At 49.4% G+C, this 16,727-nt stretch overlaps 6 protein-coding genes across 6 annotated transcripts; 3 read left to right on the forward strand and 3 right to left on the reverse strand.

Moving 5' to 3' along the window:
- Positions 1-521: 521 nt before the first annotated feature.
- Positions 522-4,718, forward strand: fphA (putative sensor histidine kinase/response regulator; the record flags this gene model as incomplete). The annotated part of the gene is made up of 1 exon (XM_057067422.1): positions 522-4,718. One exon carries the CDS (start codon positions 522-524, stop codon positions 4,716-4,718), a length of 4,197 nt encoding a protein of 1,398 aa, XP_056921103.1.
- An 817-nt stretch (positions 4,719-5,535) lies between these two features.
- Positions 5,536-6,639, reverse strand: N7503_007876 (uncharacterized protein; the record flags this gene model as incomplete). The annotated part of the gene is made up of 1 exon (XM_057067423.1): positions 5,536-6,639. One exon carries the CDS (start codon positions 6,637-6,639, stop codon positions 5,536-5,538), a length of 1,104 nt encoding a protein of 367 aa, XP_056921104.1.
- A 1,224-nt stretch (positions 6,640-7,863) lies between these two features.
- On the forward strand, positions 7,864-9,162 carry N7503_007877 (uncharacterized protein; the record flags this gene model as incomplete). The annotated part of the gene is made up of 3 exons (XM_057067424.1): positions 7,864-7,887; positions 7,959-8,194; positions 8,259-9,162. 3 exons carry the CDS (start codon positions 7,864-7,866, stop codon positions 9,160-9,162), a joined length of 1,164 nt encoding a protein of 387 aa, XP_056921105.1.
- A 265-nt stretch (positions 9,163-9,427) lies between these two features.
- Positions 9,428-10,726, reverse strand: N7503_007878 (uncharacterized protein; the record flags this gene model as incomplete). The annotated part of the gene is made up of 4 exons (XM_057067425.1): positions 9,428-9,825; positions 9,884-10,069; positions 10,124-10,499; positions 10,556-10,726. 4 exons carry the CDS (start codon positions 10,724-10,726, stop codon positions 9,428-9,430), a joined length of 1,131 nt encoding a protein of 376 aa, XP_056921106.1.
- Positions 10,727-12,320: 1,594 nt separating this feature from the next.
- On the reverse strand, positions 12,321-14,263 carry N7503_007879 (dihydroxyacetone kinase; the record flags this gene model as incomplete). Its single annotated transcript, XM_057067426.1, has 3 exons — positions 12,321-12,991; positions 13,056-14,099; positions 14,158-14,263. 3 exons carry the CDS (start codon positions 14,261-14,263, stop codon positions 12,321-12,323), a joined length of 1,821 nt encoding a protein of 606 aa, XP_056921107.1.
- Positions 14,264-15,506: 1,243 nt separating this feature from the next.
- Positions 15,507-16,649, forward strand: N7503_007880 (uncharacterized protein; the record flags this gene model as incomplete). The annotated part of the gene is made up of 1 exon (XM_057067427.1): positions 15,507-16,649. One exon carries the CDS (start codon positions 15,507-15,509, stop codon positions 16,647-16,649), a length of 1,143 nt encoding a protein of 380 aa, XP_056921108.1.
- Between the last annotated feature and the right edge of the window lie 78 nt (positions 16,650-16,727).

A 16,727-nucleotide genomic window follows, 5' to 3' on the forward strand; every position in this document is an offset into this window, starting at 1 on the left:
GGGTAATGGGAGAATCGGTGAACGGGGCAGGAATCCGTACCTAGGACCTATTAGGGTATAGCAGGATTATGTAATCACGGGGCCCCCACGAAGAAAGACCGACAGAATGCACTGACCGCCCTCCACTTCTTGCCCCTCCATAGTGTCACTCCGCCTTGGATTTTCTCCAGATCTACGATCGTCTCTTCTTCGTACAACTACAAGGATCGTCACACCTGGTGGGCGTGGACTTCCTCATGCCAACTGGAAGGATCCACCCGACTTCTACTGCAGTTCACCCGGTGGATCCTAGATGACTACACCCTCGTGCGGATCGTACACTCGTTATAAAAAGATTTAAGCCTCCGGCCTCCCTTTTGGACTTTTCGCGCCGAGACTTCGGACTGAGAGTTCCGACGATTTTTGTACCGATCAATCGTTAAGCACACAGCCCACGCATTTGATCGGTTTACGACTACCAGTTCGCCCTATAATCGGGCCGCGGTCCCACCCACTCCCTACATCGATCGAGTCTAGGCACAATGTCGACAAGCGAGTCAAGTTCCCGGCCAGGGACACCACGGAAGCGCTCTGAAACACTCGCAACCCATTCCCGGCCGGAATCGATGCAGTCTGTCCACGATGGAGTTGAAGGGAGAGACCGGTCGCATTCGGTGTCACATGGGCATGGCTCACAGGTTCCTAGTACAGGATTTGACAGTGTTGACCGAGTCTTCCCCATCCGATCAGTGGTATCTGTGGACCGGAAGGCTGCCGACCAGGCAGCGCATGCGCGGGCCGCAGTTTCACCGACTCGTGAAGGCGCCATGCAGTACACGATCATTGATACCCAAACTTGGAATAAAATCCAGTCGCAATCGTCGCAACCCCACTCGGAAACAGGCCCAACCATTCCGGCCGATACGATTCGACATGAAACCCATGCCACCGACGATGCAACCGAACTAGCTACGCACTCCATGGCGTCCCACGTGAACCAACATCCGGAAGATTACGCAAAGGAAAAAAGCGACAGTCATTCGGGCAGCACTACTACCGCCTTGCCGGGATCTCAGCAGGTAATGCGATCGGATGAGCCATATGGTCATGTTACGGCTCGATCCTCCCACGTCATGACTGACGGCGGCCATGCGGTGGTGAAGGGAAAGGATGAAAAATCATTCCAATACTGCGAGGATGAACCAATCCGAATTCCCGGCGCCATTCAAAGCTTCGGAGTGATGATCGCCATCCGTGAGGAGGCCCCGGATAAACTCGTGGTACGCGTCGTCAGCGAAAATTCGGAACGGTTGCTAGGCTACACGCCAAATCAACTTTTCGAGAAAGACAGCTTCTGCGATATCTTAAGTGAAGAACAGGCTGACATCTTCCTTGATCATGTCGACTTTGTGCGTGATGATGCCTTCGATCCCAGCGTGGATGGGCCCGAGGTTTTTATCTTGGTCATTCGAACTCCATCGGGGGAAAGACGTCGTTTTTGGTGCGCAGCACACGTTAGCCCCTCTCAGAAGGACCTGATCATCTGCGAACTGGAGCTGGAGGATGATGATATTAATCCATTAAATGTTGACGGACAATCCACTCCGGCAACCCCTGCAGACACCATGGGTACAATCCCAACTCCGGAGCAATTTGCTGCGAGTACCATCAACACCAGCCAGCCTCTCCGGGTTCTCCGAAACGCACGACGACGAAGAGGCGAGGCTGCTGCGATGGATGTCTTCAGCATTTTCACTCAGATTCAAGAGCAATTGGGTCGGGCGAACGATTTAGATCAATTACTCAACACGACTACTGGTTTGGTTAAGGAACTTACTGGCTTTCACCGCGTTCTCATTTATCAGTTTGATAGCAGCTGGAATGGTCTGGTCGTTGCTGAACTTGTCGATCCTAAAGCCACTATTGATCTCTACAAAGGTCTGCATTTCCCTGCATCCGACATTCCCGCCCAGGCACGTGAGCTCTACAAGATCAACAAGGTCCGTCTACTGTACGACCGGGACCACACTACGTCTCGCCTTGTGTGCCGGACGTTAGAGGATCTCGAAACTCCCCTTGACATGACCTTTGCCTTTTTACGGGCCATGTCTCCTGTTCATGTGAAATATCTAGCGCACATGCAGGTTCGTTCGTCTATGTCCATCAGCGTCAACGCCTTCAATGATCTCTGGGGTTTGATTTCCTGCCACTCTTACGGATCGAACGGCATGCGCGTTTCATTTCCCATCCGAAAGATGTGTCGTTTACTTGGAGATACGGTCTCAAGAAACATCGAGCGCCTGTCATATGCCTCTCGACTTCAGGCACGAAAGCTTATCAATACCGTCCCGACCGAGGCCAACCCTTCTGGTTACATTATCGCATCTTCAGATGATCTTTTGCAACTCTTTGATGCAGACTACGGTGCCCTCTCCATTCGTGACGAGACAAAAATACTCGGTGATAACTCGCACTCACAAGAGGTTCTTGCTTTGCTGGAGTTCATTCGCATGCGTCAAATAAACTCAGTACTTGCTTCACATGATATCATCAAAGACTTCCCTGATCTGCATTACCCCCCTGGCCTCTCTGCGATCTCGGGACTGTTATATGTACCCCTGTCTACTGGTGGCAGTGATTTCATTGTTTTTTTCCGCAAAGGGCAGCTCACGGAAATCAAATGGGCTGGCAATCCCTACGAAATTGCCAAGCGGAAAGAAACGGCAGGGTATTTAGAGCCTCGTGAAAGTTTTACGGCGTGGCGAGAGACAGTCTTGAGCCAGTCACGCGAATGGTCTGATTCAGATGTCGAGACCGCCGCGGTGTTATGCCTTGTCTATGGAAAATTTATCAAAGTATGGCGACAGAAGGAAGCTGCTATGCAAAATTCTCAGCTTACCCGGCTACTTCTCGCCAACTCTGCCCACGAGGTTCGTACGCCTCTGAATGCTATCATTAATTACCTAGAGATAGCATTAGAAGGTGCTCTGGATGCGGAGACTCGTGAAAGCTTGACCAAGTCACACTCCGCCTCCAAGTCCCTCATTTACGTTATCAATGATCTCCTTGATCTTACAAACACCGAGACGGGTCAAGCACTTATCAAAGATGAAGCCTTCGACCTCAAACTAACTCTACAAGAAGCCGTTGACATGCTCGCAGGAGAGGCCAAACGCAAGAGCATCTCGTTCTCCGTGTCCATTCAGCCTGGGATTCCTTCCAAGGTTTTTGGGGATCAGCGGCGCATTCGCCAAGTCTTTTCAAATATCATCTCCAATGCCATTCAACAGACTGCATCTGGTGCAGTGATTGTGGAAATGTGGCGGTCTGCTAAGCAGGACGCAACTGATCACGTTGCAGTGGAGATGATGGTAGTGGACACAGGCGCCGGGATGTCAAAAACGAAGCTCGAGGCACTCTTCTCCGAGCTAGAACAAGTGTCAGTTGATAGCTATCAGGGAGAGGACGACAATAAAGAGGTTATAGAGGAAGATCTTCAACAGCAGCGAGTTCTTGGTTTAGGGCTTGCCCTTGTCGCCAGGATCGTGTACAGTATGAGAGGTCAGCTTGGAGTCAAATCTGAGGAGGGCAAGGGCAGCCGCTTCAAGGTGAAATTGCAGTTCCGTCTACCAGATGGATCCTCAGTCGAGACACCTACGGAGACCAGTCTTCCTGCGCATGTGTCTGTACCTCCTACGCCCATGATCTCGGACCAGGAATTTACTTTGCCCCGGGCTGGCTCCGAAAGGCGGGAAGCCCGGCGACGAAGTTCGGAGAGTTTACGTTCTGGCGGCAGCTCTCGCAGTGGGAGAAGCCACGCGGATCGGCTCATTAGCGCCATGCAAGAGCCGCCTCTTATCCAACGTGCCCCGAGCGAGAGCTCTGATCTAAGCAAGTTCAGGTATTCCACCAGTCCTCAGAGCACTGGCTACCTGCCGGCGTCAGTGGGATCACCACCTTCACACCTTAGACAGACATCAATTGGACAGGATCCCCTTGCTAGCCTTTCCACCGTGACGCACACACCGCCACTGACTTTAATGCCAACATCGACTCCGCCGCTACCGGGCACCGAAAACATTACCGACTCGGGTGTGCCAATGGGGCCTGTTCGAATTTCCGAGCGCAAGCCCAAGCAACCGTCCTCCTTGAGCAGGGAGGAACAATCCTACTTCCCTCCTATGTCCCCGCGCGAGGAACAATGTGAGACCATCTCAACTGTGGGTGAATCATCCAATACATCAACGTCAATTGTCCCAGGCAATGTACAACTTCTGCGTGTACTTGTCGCGGAAGACGATCCAGTCAATAGCAAAATCATACACAAACGTCTTACCAAGTTGGGGCACACTGTTGAGCTCACAGGTAACGGCGAAGCCTGTGCCACCGCATTTTCCACCCACAGTGGCGGCTTTGATGTCGTCTTGATGGATATCCAGATGCCCATCGCAGATGGTTATGCTTCCACCCAGATGATTCGCAGTTTTGAATCCAAGGCAGACTCTGAGTTGCTTCCGGGTGCAGCCCGGAGCAATTCCCGCATTCCGATTTTCGCGGTTTCGGCTTCTCTTTTAGAGTCTGAAAGGCAGAAATATATTGATACTGGTTTCGACGGTTGGGTCATGAAACCCATCAGCTTTTCTCGACTGAATGAGCTGTTTAACGGCATATCAGATAACGAGGCCAGAAAACAAGCCACATACCAACCAGGTCAATGGGAAAATGGCGGATGGTTCTAGGCACATATTGTCTTTTACTTGGCAATGTGTCATGAATCCTCCTCTGAACATCTACCAAATAGATTGACAGTCGATGGAACTTTCAATCTACCCACAAAATCGGCTTTCTCGTGCATTACGTTTACATCGCATTTTCCACCTGCATTCCACACTTCCAGGGCACAGTCAGCCTCATACACTCATGATTCATCTTTGATATTTCCCCTTTCCACTCTTCTGTTGCAATTTCTTACCCACTCGCATGATGAAATACGGAAATACCCATATGGATTATTTTCATGGATATACGATTTTCTTTTCTTTTTCAACCTGTTTTGCAAGCTGCATTACCAGGCCTGTATACGCTCGATGCCTGGAGCTTTGTGGTGTTCTTGCCGTTTGATTCATTTGGGACCAAAAATATACCCCAATTTTTATTTTTATTTTTTTCTCATTTCTGCTGTGTTGGTTTGGAGATGAGTGGTTTCAGCGGTTTTTTGCCTCAATTATGTATCATATTAGACCGACAGACTTTCATCAAGCATCCTCGAAAACGAACATCTCTTTAAAAATCTTTCAAATAGAATTACACAAGTAAACATATGAGACTCTTGAAGAATACCAAAGATGTACTACTGAGGAAATTCTATCGCTGAAGGGTATATACATAGCTAGAAAGACAATGCCCCCCCCCCCCCCCCCCCCGAAATTACAAGATACTACTGAGGAAAGTATACCGTCGAGGACAAGAGATAATAAAACACAAGAAATTTCAGTACAGATAGTTCGAAGCCGGTCGGTCGAAACGAAAGAAAAATCTTATATATTCAACTGGGTCCTACTTTAGCGACTCCACCAGAGCCATCTCCTCAGTAGACCCCGTTTCTGCCGATCCAACCCTCGGACGAGAAGTTTTCTCGGTGGGTGATACCGGATTACAACACGAATGAACAGGCGGAATAACATTCTCAATGGACGCAGTCTCGCGCAATGCCTGATGGAACTCATACGTGCTATTGCGCAGGGAAGGTCGACGAGATGAAAAATCCACATCGATGAGATGAGACGGCGCCTCGACATCAGGACGAGCCCGTGATCGTACCACTAGCATGTCGAAGACATTGATATCGCTTGATCGACGTGCACTAGCCGGTCCGTTGTTGCACATGCAAGAAGTTGTGCGAGTTAACGAGCGTAGACGATCAAGGACGCATAATTCGAGTTTCAATTTGATGCTGTATACCACCGTCTTGAAGCTGACCTCAAGCCAATGCATATCGAATTCTGCGACCAAGAGGAATATGTTCAAGCCTATGACGATGAGATTGACTAATATAAGGTGCAAGATGACATTTCGGCCTTCGCGGCCGCGGGCCTCTATAACGGGTTGGAGGGCGCGGAGTGCTTCGTAGATGTACACTCCGCAGATAATGAAATCTTGCATACAAAATCCCACTACCTGGATTCGGTCGAAGACATATGCGCCACGGGTGAAGCGGGTGTCGCCGAAATCGACGCCTAGGAAGAAGACTGTCATGGGGACGTGGAGCATGAAAACGTTGGCGATTATCATCCATAGAATCCAGCGAAGACAGCTCATGTTGGTGACGACGAGATGGAGGCGGGAGTATAAGACTACTGCTTGTCCAGTGACCATGGCATACCAGCCGATTAGGAAAGGGATAGATGTATTCAGGTTGGGTGCGGCGCTCATGTAGCGGATTTGGGCAGGAATTGCATGGAGCAGAATGCCCCACGACGCCACTTGCATGCTCCAGAAGTATAGGCCACGGTAGTGTGTGAAGTTGTTGAATGTACAGAAGCCAACTTCAAGGGCATTGTATGCGCCTATTGAGAACATAGCGACAACCTCAACGATGACAAAGTTCTCCATGAGAAATTCGCTCATCCTCGCAGGGAGGCAGTCCATGACTGTATCCATGACAGAGAAGTAAGCATGGAAGACTTCGGTGGATAGAGTGGGGGAAAAAAACTAGAAAAAAAACTAAAAGAGGGCAGGAAAGGGGAGTAGGGTCAGACCCGGCTTATAGATTCCTCAAGATCCCCTGACACGCAGTGATGGCGTCAACGACACGGCATATCTTGTGGGTCCAAGATCTTCCAGAACGATTGCTCTATTTTACCCGATTAGGGAGTCTTGATTAGATGAGATGTGGAGAAGGGATAGAGTTGGAAAACCGGCGATCCCGATCAACGGTCCTTTGCCCGGCGTATCGCGAGTCATGGAATGAGCCGTTGTACGAGGCCTTGCCATTAGTGCGCAGTGGGGGAATTCCGACGGTTCAAAAGGGATGCAAGCTGCCAGATAGAGCTTCTTTGTTGGTAATTTCTCATCAATATCTGTTTAGATTTGAGTGGCCCACCAGCATCAGCCCGGGGGTACAAATACGATGGGAACAGATCGAAAGCCATCCCGGCATACTGGATCATGAAAAAGCAAGACCTGTCATTAATTTTTCACATCTGACCAGATGAGCTGTTATGTTTCTTCGTTGCTTGGTACTGCCTCCAGCGGCATATTTTCTTTCGAGACTGCGGTGTTTTGATGATCTGTAAACTATCAAGACGGGCAAATATTCGTACAAAGAAAGAGTTTCTCATCATAAAACCAACAGAACCTGAGCATGTCGATTGGCGCAGCGAAGCGAAGCGGGTCCACTGGGGACCTGTATTGCAAGGCTATCGGTGCGCCAGACAAGGATCGGGGTGGCGCTTGGCGTAGGGAACAAAGAAATCCACAGGAGTTCGTGCACATGTCGATTCTCGATTGCCGGTGGCGTTGCAATTTTATATTCCAGACCTATTATAGATCTTTTCTTACCCAGAAATTCGATCAGGGTCGTTTGGGAATGGAATTAGCGATTTTCCAGGGATCTGTATTCTTCTCGGTAGTCGGAGGGTCATGTTTGACCGAGGTCGTGCAGGTTAGTCTCTCATAATCTGAAAGAAATGCACCTGCGCATCATATTCAAAATATTTTTTGAAATATGTCAATGCTGTAACATCGGTAGATCAGAGCATTGTAGAATCAAGATTGAAGTCCAATCGATGTGGATTTAGATGTGGTCCGTGCACCGACAAACAAACCAAACGTACGTCAAGTCAGCTCCCGCTTGATGTTCAGTAGTTGGAGTCGTCACTCACCATGGTTTCTTTTTGGCCCTGGAAGGTAAGTGAGCGGAATTCTTGGCTTGATCAGTCTTACTGTGTATCCAAAACAGTCACTTACTTTGTCGTTAGGGCGATGATAACTCGGCTGCGTCCTTCGAAAAAACACTATCGACCCTGTCCACCAAGATCGCCCAGACCACCACTCGCCTCGATCAACAGCGCCAGAGCTCACGCCGTTTCAAGGCGCTTTGGACCCTATACTCCACATTTGCCTACCTCTTCTACTCCATCGTCCTTGCTCTTGTGCTAGGATGGGAAAGCTGGGGTGTGAAGGAGTATGCCGCCATTACCGGCGGTCCCATTCTGTAGGACAACTCCTTGCCACTTTCCCTTAAGCATGATCAGTCACTAATCCAGGAGCTCAAACAGGATCTATGGAGTCCGAACAATCAGCGCTCGTTTGTTTGATTACCGCATCTCGAAGGCCCAGCGCGGTCTGGACGACCTACACAAACAACGCGAGGAGACTATTGAGAAGCTCAAGGTCGCTACCAAATACAACTCCACTCAGCAGTTGCTGGAGAAGTATGGCGGCGAGTCTCCCAAGCAGTCTCCCAACCCTAAGGCCGAGTCCCACAAACCCAAGCAGGCCAACCCGCAACCTCCCGCACAGCGCACCGGACTTCCTCCTCCACCCACCGCGAACATTCGCCGCCCTCCTATGCAACAGCCTAACAACCCTGAAAACATCGTGCCCCCTTCCTACCAGGCTATGCCCCAACAACAACCGCAACAGCCCATCCCTAGCGCCCCTTCTCCAATCCCACAAACACCCATTGATGAGCCGGGGTTTGCTCCCAATGCATTCCCCAGCTCGGGTCAGTACATCGAACAACCGCACTGGTACGATCGTCTCTTGGACGTGCTGCTAGGCGAAGATGAAATGCAGCCGCGTAACCGTATGGCCATGATTTGTTCGTCTTGCCGACTCGTCAACGGTCAAGCACCCCCGGGTATCAAGACACCAGAGGAGCTCGGTCGCTGGCGGTGTGGAAGCTGTGGAGCGTGGAATGGTGTTGAAAGTGAGACTACGCAGATGCTATCCAGCTTGCGTCAAGGGTCTGCTGCAGAGGGATCTTGGGGACCAGGCTCCAGTGTTGAAGCGGATCCGCAAGCACATCCGGAAGTTGAGAATACTGGAGACATGACTCCGCCGACAGAAGAAGAGCAAAGTACTGACTCGGAGGTTTCACAAGTTGAGGCGAAGGAGGAACAGGAAGAGCCTGAGGCGGAGCCTGTCCGCCGGTCCACACGGGGCAAGACGAAGCAGTAGATAGCTTTTGGACATATTATTTTTGATTTATCACAGGATTCAGAGTATCGTCGCTGATTCACTATTGCTGTATTATTAGATATACCTCCAAATTGAAAACTTCCGTTGCATTAAGGACCCGTGGATGATGAGCAACATATGTAGCGATGGATAAGCCTGATAAGGGGGAAACTTCTAATGAAAGCAAGGTTTGAATCTTGGTATCTAGCCTCCCGAGGTCCCTACTTATATACAAAAGAAGATCTAATCTAAGCTGATATACATATTAAACCCTGTCAAGGGGTAGGTGAGCGTCCTCCGGGGCATGTTCATGATGAGTCGATGTAGTGCCAGTAGAAGAACCAGCCTCATAGCTCAGCCTCACCTCGGTCGTTTTCATAATCCCACCTTCCTCCGCAAGGTTCTCCTCGCTGTCTTTGCCTTCTAACACGCTAACCAAGTTCGAGGTCATATGTCGTGCTTGTGGCTTGGAGTGGGAATAGGTTTGTAGCTCGGTCGATCGGCCAAGTTGGTTTGTATGTGATTGGCCAATGGTCGATTTGGCGGAGCTCAATATACGATGGAAGACGATCATGAGAAGAGGTCGAATGGGAGGAATACAGCCGACGATCAAGACGACCCATTTTTCGGTTTCGTTCAGTATGATTAACTGTGCCATGTAATCTGAGACTCGTCAGCATTCGTTAATATATATGCCACGACATTGAGAGATTCCACGTACAAGTTATATCTTCTGTTTCGTTGAGGACCCGTAAAGTTGTCGTCTTGACGATGGCACAGACACATGCTGCAACTCCAAGACCCATCAGGCAGCAAAGGCCGATTTTGACTCTCCGGTTGAGTCGGACATTCCAGAAGAATATGACTGGGTATAAGGCTAGAATCAGATCGCACACTGCGGAATAACCTAAATAATGATCTTGTCAGCATTGTTCTTCGTCAATAACCTTGATATACTCACTACCCTGGAAATATGCGGCCTGTTGGTTTCGAACTCTGCCATCACAGGATCCTGGTAGCGCATTGTTCCATAATTTCGCACTGGGGTCACATTGGGTCCAAATCAGGACGATGGTGATACAATTCACCACCAGATTACTGACACCAACACTCCATAAGAAGATGACTTTCTTCCGACTTTCAGGACCATGAATCTGTTGTAGAAAAGCGACAATGGCCAATTTTCCGGTCGCAGTGGCGAGAATACCGAGTGACTGGTTGATCCAATTCCATTTGATCGCGTGAGTGATCTCGATTTCGGTGAGATCGGCTTTATGTGCGCCAAGTCCGGAGTTGACACCAAGAGCCAGAAATATCGATCCAATCAAGGCAATGATCTATGCTATTAGTTAGTGAATGGCTTGCGACAATGAAGATGGAGGAATTGGCATACAAAAGTAACCAGACTCAGGTATAGGTCACTCCGAATGTGCCGAGTGATGCGCCAAGTCGTATATACGCGAGCTATTAAGAGGAATAGCGCGACACTGCCTTCGATGACTGTCAAAATCACCAAACCCCGGCCATTACTCGCCAAGGCCGCCTTGGCACCTGAGTGAGCCATACTCCCTTCCAGAAAAGAGTGAAATGCCAGAAGAGCAGATTATCCATAGGAAAGGAGGATGGAGAGCGAAAGTCCATTGGGAGTCAATCTAATATAGGAGAGTTTCCCACGAGACAACACTTCACTCTCCACGAACCCTGGATGGGGAATTCTCCGCAATGGTACGGGGAACTTGGGTTACCGGAGTCTACCGACTTGGGGGTAGAGTGGATTCAAAGGCTTGCATATCTGCCTCGTGTATGGCTTGTACCTGCAGGGATGGGAATTGGAGAAGCTGACAGTGACCGTGCGTGGACCAACGTCTCCGAGAGATCGATTTTCTCAGTTGTTTGACTGGTTGAGGGGATCTGTGCGGACTGGTTCCTGTGGACGATGATCATCGTGAAAGATATCCATGGCACGATCGTGAGCATTTCTGCAATTCTTGTCCATCATTGGATGGATGGGCTGCGAGTGTCGTATGCCCCGGATCTTTGGCCAATTGTCGTGTGGGGACTTTGCGCTGTTTCGAGCGAATCACAGCTCGCAATCATGCTCCACTCGTTTCGCTAACCCCCCGCAAGACGCTTCCTTCCATGCCCCGTCAAGGGTATCTTTGACGCGAGAAATGCCATGCAAATAGGGGCAGACTGGCGGTACGAATATTCCCACCAAATTTGTTCGCCATCTTGCTCCTCAATGCGTAGTTTCGCAATGTATTCATGGTCCTCCCCGCATTGCATTCGGAATAGACCCCCAGGATCTCGGGTGGAAATTCTGGATCCAAAATCTGCAAGTGTTTGGGTTTCCATTCTAGAGTCATGATTTGTTTTCCATACACAGGGCTGACGTGGCTCACTCAAATAGACTTTATTCTTGAACCAGCCACCTCATGCACCCCTGATCACAATCACAATTCCCTACTGTAGTTCGGCTATGGACCCTGACCCAAGATTACCGATCAAAGCATGGTGCTAGCCACTTGATCCAAGCTTCATGATCATCGGGTACCGAGTCCCATCGGCTAATGGCCCCACTGATTTTCAATCCCCGAGCTATCCGAGTTGTCTCCAATTCATGAGGCCCGCAATTGCCCCTCTGAGCCCGTCCTATGGCACGAGATTTCCACGGAGATTCTAATTTTTGGTGCCTGCATCATCGGTCTTGCCACATTGAAACGGTGATCCGAAAACTCAATTTATCCATTGGGACCAGGGACTGTACAATCTAGGTTAGCAGAAGGGTGTTTATTGGCTTCTCCGACTTCATAAATTTACCACAGTGGGACTGTGCTGTATTGATATTTGGCATATCTGAGTCCCTCTCTCGGTACATATCTTCTTCATCTCCCGAACAATATCGCTGCATGCATTAAATCCACAAATATGGTACTTGGAGTTGTTCTAGGTAGACTTTTGCCACCTCCAATATTGACTGACTTTGTACTTATTCTCCCAATTCCAATCTTGGAAGGTTCCCTTTCGCCAGGTGTGGGTATACGACGTAGCTCTAATCATTACCAAATTGAATATTGGGGAATATTGTAAGATGCCAAAATTCAATGAAATAGTACAACCTGTACAGCCCCAAAGACCCGTGGACAGATATCTGGGTACTAATTAGACACCGGAAATACCTTTTGAATGCCAGTAATAATCGCCACAATACCACATGCACCTGGATCCGGAATACCTTTGGTAGGATTCTCATCTCCAGCACTGGCACCCACATAGGTCGATCGACCAAATGAAGACTGCATCCACTTAGTTGCCTCCGCTCCATCCTGAGCAGCCTTGAGTCCTCTCTCCAGTGCCTTCGCAGCAGTCTCATTATCTGTAAAGGCCGCGGTCGACAACTCGTTCACAAAGGGAATCAACGCGTCCATCAGAGTCCGGCTGTTCTCCCGAGCGTTGGTGTATCCCTTGAGTGTTTCCAGGGCCTGCGTTGCGCTCTTGGCGAAGAGTTGGATATTCACGGCTTTGATCTCTCCGTAATTCTTTTGTACCGCGGAGACGAATGAGTTCAGGAATATGCCGTATAGAGCTCCTGATGTTCCGCCCATCCCGCTACGGACCGATGAGGCTACTTTCATTAGGCTCTTTACAAGGTTTGTGAAGCTTTCGTCGTTTTGTTCAATCAAAGCGTGCGCGGCTGTGGCTCCTGCTAGCAGCGTGGTGCCGCAGTCGCCGTCTCCCATTAAGGTATCGTATTCTGTGAGGTTTGGCTCGTCCGTTGTCACTTGGGCGAGGATATTTTCGAGAATCCCCGTGAAGATACGCTTGTCGCCTACGAAAAGAATGTCAAATTAGCGTTTGGAAATCTCCAGGTTGGATGTTGAGACTGAACATACACAGGATTTCCTGGTTTATCTTGGGGGAGCGAGACCGTTCTTCCTGTTCTGGTGTCTGCGTTCCCGGGATGATAGCAGGCAAAGGCTGACAGGTGGCCCAAGTGTTTGATTTCACTGGCGCATCTAGCAAGGATAGTAGGTTGATGTCAGACGAAAACAGTTGAGGTGTCAGGTTGGCTATGGTAATGCTGAATCCCGGTGCATCCAAGGCTGTTAAGTATGTGTTGACGTATATCCGCACGGGCTTAATGTCGTACTCTTCTTTCATGCATTCCAGTACAACATTTGCAATGGCCTGTAGTTCGAGCACAGACAGACCACCAAGGTCATTTACCATCAGAGCCAGCTCCGATTTTCTGTGAGGAATTCCGTGGAACTTCAGGAATCCGTGTTCTGGATCATCCTCATTCAAGAGAAGCTTGACCATTTGGCTCACCAGCTTCTCAATAGTGGGCTGTGGAGAGATTCGCTGAGCTCCAGGCTCATTGTGAATGCCCATTCCTAACTCAATTGTATTTTCTGGGATGGAAGGCAGGTCAACGCCACCGGGAAGGTTGGCATAGTCCAATGAACATCCAATTGTGGCCATGTTGTCTGAGACATGCTGGGCAACCTTGGCAACCTCCTCCAGACCCAAGCCACGAGCTGCAGCTGCACCACTGACTTTGTGAATCAGGACCGCACCAGCCAGGCCACGACGGCCAACTAGCTTTCCTCGGGAATAAGGCACAGAGACATCATCCGCCACAGTCACAATGTGGGTTGGGACTCCTGTCTGCGCTTGGTACGTCTCGGTAGCAAGGCCAAAATTAAGCTTATCGCCAGTATAGTTTTTGACGATCACGAGTATACCTCGCGGCGTGGCAACCCGATCAAAAGCAGAAATGATTTGATCAAAATTTGGTGAAGCGAACACTTTTCCGCAGACTGCTGCGTCGAGCATGCCTTCGCCGACATATCCTGCGTGGGCGGGCTCATGACCCGAACCACCGCCACTGATGATGCTGACTTTTGTACTGGTATGGCTAGTTGGGCGATATAAAACTGCGGAATAACAATGCGTCAACTAGTTTGCTTTCTAGAATATGTCGCTTAGACTAACCTTTGTTGCTGGCATCATATCGAAGACTGGGGTTCTGCTGCGCCAGGGACTTGCACATGTGATCGACAATGCTTGTCGGGTCACTGAAGAAGGCCTTGGACTTCATATCGGAGAATGTGTGTTTGAAACGAAGTCGTTCAGAATGAAAGGGAGTATGAGATGGTAGAGGGATGCGACGCCTGAAAGCGAGAATAGAGCTCGTCCCGATCCCCCTCTTATACCAAGGCGACACAGCCTCGGAATATCTAGCGATCCGTCCAGCCCCGCAACAGTGCAGCCCCCACGCCCGGTATAATTCCTTAGTCTGAATTTCCCGACTAGCCATGTCTGTGCACAGACCTTAGTACATTGATATCCATGTACGGCGGAGTCGGCGGCAATTCCGGGAAGTGGGTAAGTCGTCCATTTTCGGAGGAAATGGTAGCTCAGGTGACGTTTCAGAGATTTAAAGTGGCGATGGAGGAAGGTTATCCGAGTATCGAAAGCCGTTTCTTCCATAGCTTTCAAGAATCTACCCCACAACTTTCATGAGGTCTCCACTTCTGTACGCAGGGGCCGGAGCATGCAGGTGGACCCAGTCTTAAGGTAAGGGATGATCGTGATCTTCATGGGCCTCGTGATGTCGCCTCGCCCCTTTTTCTGTTATGAGCCAAGCGGTCAATAAATGGCAGTGCATTCCCAACATTTCAAAGTTACTCCACTTATTGTCACTTGACGATGTTAATTTACCGCCAAGTTCCTTAGAATGAATATACGCCTTAGATATTAGGCAGGAGATCAACAGTTCGAGATTCAGCCATGCACGTGTAGGACTTGATTTGTCTCGATTGACTGGAAATTGCGTTGCCTCTGAATGGTTGAGATCTGAGATCTACATCATGTCCTAGATTCGTAGCTCTTAGGGGCTACTGTATGTAAGTAACAACGCGTGTTTTCTCCTTTTTCTTATTTTCCTTTTCTCGTCAGAGTGTCACTGCCTCCTGACATCTCATGTACCTACTCTTTATCTAACGTATATATCCCGTCAATGGATTGGATAAAATGTATAATCTACTATGATTGATCTTGGGAGTGTTCAATCTTCTCAAGTGATGGGCATTTAGTGGTTCGTGGTCACTCATGACTACAATGGCCACGGACTCAGTCACCTGATGTGAGGCTCCAAGTCGGATCAGTTATTTCTCCGGCTTTGTTTGCTTAACCTGAAGACATCATCGAATCATTTCATCACACTCATGGTTCGATCACTTTGGAGAGATTTGTGCTTAAAGCAGCGGACTTGCTTGGCTTTTTGTCTTCAGTTCTCCACATCTCTACCGCGTTCTGGGCTCAATCGCCCCGCCTCCACAATGGCCCACATCCCACCGGCAGTCGTGATGGTTAAGGGGCCCCACACTGATGACCTCGACTATGAATCACATCTCCAACAACAATTAAAGTCTATCTCGAAGAATGTGACACATTTACTCATCAATGAAGATACCCCATCGGACGCTGAATGGGCTTTACTCGGGGCACATTTCAATAACGTGAAAGATTTGGAATTGGAAAGTGGGTTCAATGAACAACTCAATGACAAAAAAATTCCCCTTCACTGGCCTCTGAGAAGGCTCGCATTAAGCTCTGCATGCGGGGATCTTATTCAAAGCCCCTTTATTCGCCAGGGGATGGTTCAGCACCTGAAGCTCAACTTTACGTGTAACCTTCGATTCGAGGGCCCGACGTCCGAGGAGCTTCATAAAGCACACCGAGAAGCCATTGACAGAGGGGAGAAAGAGGTAGAATATCTTGGGAAAGATAGTCAGATTCGGGTCACCTATCTCCCCCAGATGGTTTGTGAACACATGAGCAAGGTCTACTCCAATCCTGAGCGAAAGATGGATCCCGAAAATGAACCACCTGTTGGACCGATCAGCCTCCAATCCTTGGAGATCTTCGAGAACGACGCACTAGATACTCTCTGTCGAATGTACGGAGCGCTTCCTCATTTGGTCTACAATCTTCATATTTTACGACTTCGATCCACCGCTGGCCTTGACTTTGGTTTGGTTGGGGAGGAAACCTTTCGTCAGCTTCTGCCAGGGTTGGACAATCTCAAGGTCTTGAATCTGACAGTGGGTGAGATCTTTGATGACCCCCTGTACCTTCCAACGCTTTACAATGCCCTACCTCCCAATTTGACAACCCTGTGCTTGCGTGGGCCAGCCTCGCTCACTAAGTCGGAGCACTGGGCTGACTGGTTGCGGGCATTCGAGTCCAGTAATTTTCTTCCGCATCTACAGCATCTCGCCTTCGTCTTAGATCTGCACTATCCAGAGGTTAAGACTGGATGGGGTCGGAAGGAAACAGAAGCGCCACTGGATTTGCTTGAATATGCGCGTCGAGAGTGCCAGCCGCTCTATGACAGTGCGCGCAAACGTGGGATCCACATTGAGGCCATGCCAAAGGAATCTGAGTCTCCAGCCTTGAGACCCGTGGATCCTCGGTGGTGATGGACGTCTACGTGCCAAAAATATCTCAAACCTCTTCTCTTGCATTACTAGCGTCATGAATTTCCACTTGAACGAAAT

The sequence above is a fragment of the Penicillium pulvis genome (genome assembly GCF_028828015.1).
Source record: "Penicillium pulvis strain IBT 33274 chromosome Unknown contig_5_segment0_segment0, whole genome shotgun sequence".
In the NCBI taxonomy this organism is placed as follows: Eukaryota; Fungi; Ascomycota; class Eurotiomycetes; order Eurotiales; family Aspergillaceae; genus Penicillium; species Penicillium pulvis.